Source organism: Penaeus vannamei, chromosome 7, assembly GCF_042767895.1.
Source record: "Penaeus vannamei isolate JL-2024 chromosome 7, ASM4276789v1, whole genome shotgun sequence".
Taxonomy (NCBI): Eukaryota; Metazoa; Arthropoda; class Malacostraca; order Decapoda; family Penaeidae; genus Penaeus; species Penaeus vannamei.
The window spans coordinates 5872864-5875363 of record NC_091555.1 but is presented as its reverse complement, the minus strand read 5'-3'; the positions used below and the strand labels follow the sequence as shown (position 1 = coordinate 5875363).

General features: G+C 53.5%; 1 protein-coding gene across 1 annotated transcript in view; it reads left to right on the top strand.

The window, feature by feature from the left end:
• Positions 1-2500, top strand: part of LOC113828219 (uncharacterized) — a 4890-nt gene that overhangs the window by 96 nt on the left and 2294 nt on the right. Inside the window, exons 1-2 of the mRNA XM_027381146.2 lie at positions 1-54; positions 1285-2500. The exon at positions 1-54 is cut by the window's left edge and continues 96 nt beyond it; the exon at positions 1285-2500 is cut by the window's right edge and continues 2294 nt beyond it. Coding sequence (XP_027236947.2) covers positions 1356-2500 — 1145 coding nt within the window. The 5' untranslated portion in view covers positions 1-54; positions 1285-1355. The remainder of the gene's footprint in view (positions 55-1284) is intronic.

Below are 2500 nucleotides of genomic sequence, written 5' to 3'. Positions count from 1 at the left end.
CGCTGGAGATTTTAGCGGACATGAGATTGTGAACTTTTTTGAAAACTGCATTAGGTTGGTGTCTTCTCTACTTTGTGTGTGTTTCTGGGGAGTGTACTTACGGTTTTGGTGTCGATTTGTGAGAAAATACTAAGTATACTGACTATCGAAAAGGAAGGGAGATGAGAACGCGTGTCGCTTCGTCGAGAAAATAATCCTAAACCTTTCTAGAAACTCCAAAATAGTATTTCATTTTCACTCCAAGAACTTGATGGAACTTTGCATAGGCCTACAATGCGAACTATTGTAATACTAGTAGTTTCCTGTTGTCTGTGTTCTAAACTGTGGTTCGAAAGCGTCGCGTTCCCTGCAAAGTTATTCGAACGCTAGAATTTCCTGTCAAAGGACGTTGGATTCGGTGTAGTGTTTCGTTAATTCATAAAACTTCTTTTTGAACATTGATTTTGGTTGTCTAGTTGTCTTGAGTGTACATGTACTTCTAGAGTAAAATAGCAATACCTACGCACTGACGATATATATATGTATGAATATATGTATGTATGTCTATGTATGTATATGTATGTATGTATATATATATATATATATATATATATATATATATATATATATATATATATATATATATATATATATATATATCACTATCGTGTGTGTGTATACGTGTCTGTGTCCGTCAAAATCATATATACGTGTACATATGCGAATGTGCGTTCTTAATATAAAACAGTCGTAAATATGCACGTAGGTATATTAACAGCCGTCCATCAAGTGTATAAACGTGCTAAATTTGCCTTCCATTATCGAAAAAGACGCATCAAGTAAACGGACACGTCTCACATGTTTTCAAAAGTAGACCAGAGAGCAGATTCCTGTGGCCTGGTCGTGTTTTCGAGTTTTAGGTCTTCAGGTCTGAAACTGAATACTTTTTTCACTGGTCAGTCGGGTCTTCCCAGCACTTTCGAATACATTTTTTTTTTTCATAGTCTGTTCTCGGGGGGGGGGGGGGGGGGGGACTGGGCTCGAGTTAACGTTTGAAATCATCCTTCTCTCTCTCTCAACTGCGCATATCGCTCGTCCTTTTTGCTGGGAAATTGTAGTCTAGAGGGAGAAATGTAGTTTTCATATTACTTTTGACTCTGTGGTTGTTTTGGGAGGACGCCGTCGAAATCCGCGTAGAAAAGGGGGAACTGAATGTGTAGAAAATATCTTCAGGCTTTGCTATTGTGTTGTACGGATTTACGATTTGTGTTCTTTGCGCTAATGGCTGGTCTTTCTCTCCCTCAGGTACCACCACAACCTCCAATGCTGAAGTATCTCGTTAGCGTGTGTTGACACCCTCGCCTTTACCACTCAAGATGTCTTCATTCCCACACACACGCTCACGGTTCTGCTGGGCGGCCATGCTGACAGTGTCCTGCTGCCTGGTGTCAGGCGTCAGCGGGCAGTTCAGCCTGGTCTCGTCAGCCTTGTCCCCCCTGAGGCCGAGGGCCAGCATGCTCACCTCCACAAGCGTCCTGGGGAAGCTCGGCGACCGGCCTCTCCTGCCGCGGCGGAGTGCGTCCACGCGGGAGAGCGAGATCGCCGCCATCTTCAGGGGCGTCGCGTACGGCGCCCCCACCCAGGACCCCAACTCCACCGCCACCGGCATCATCTCCATGTCATCCTCCGCCCCCACCACCACCACGGCAGCCCCCACCACCACCTCCACCACGACGACCACCACCACGACCACCACGACGCCCTCCACCACCACCAAAGGCTACCGCAACCCCTTCAGGGTGGAGGCCGAGAGGCGCAAGTCCGAGGACGGGAGCCTCGAGTTCGTGCCGACGCAGGGCAGCACGAGGGCCTCTGCCACCGCCGCGCCGGGCAACGCCGCCGCCAGGGACAGCGAGACGGTGTCCTACGTGCTGCACGAGGACACGGCCTTCGGCAACGGCGGCTCGCTCGAGGAGACGGTGGAGGACACGTTCGTGCTCACGAGGGAGGAGGAGGCCGTGCTGCCGACGGGGGCGCAGGGGCCCAGCGGCAAGAGCACCGTCATGATGTACCCCATGTCGGGCGTGCGGTGGTCCCTGGGCGCCGCCTGGTGGGTGCATGTGTACGTGTCCGCCGGCATCTTCGCCCTCGTCGCCGCCGCCTCCCTGTGCTGTCTGGCGCGCCTCTCCGCCGCCACGCACCTGCTCCCGCGCTCGCACTACCTGGTCATCCACACGCTGGTCTTCCTGGCGGCCATCCTGCGCTGCCTGCACCTGTTCCACGACCCCTACGGCATCGAGCAGCGCCTTCCGGAGGCCGTGTCCGCCGCCGTGGAGGAGGCCAGCTGGCCCAGCCTCACGGGGGCGCTGGCCATCCTCGTGCTGGCCCTCTTCCGCTCCGGTAGGTGCTCACGCCTCTTCCCGCGCTGCGCCCACGCGCCCCTGGCCCTGGCCCTGCTCACCGCCGCCCACCTCGCCCTATCCCTGGCGGCGCACCTCGCGGCCCATGTGCTCGACCACAG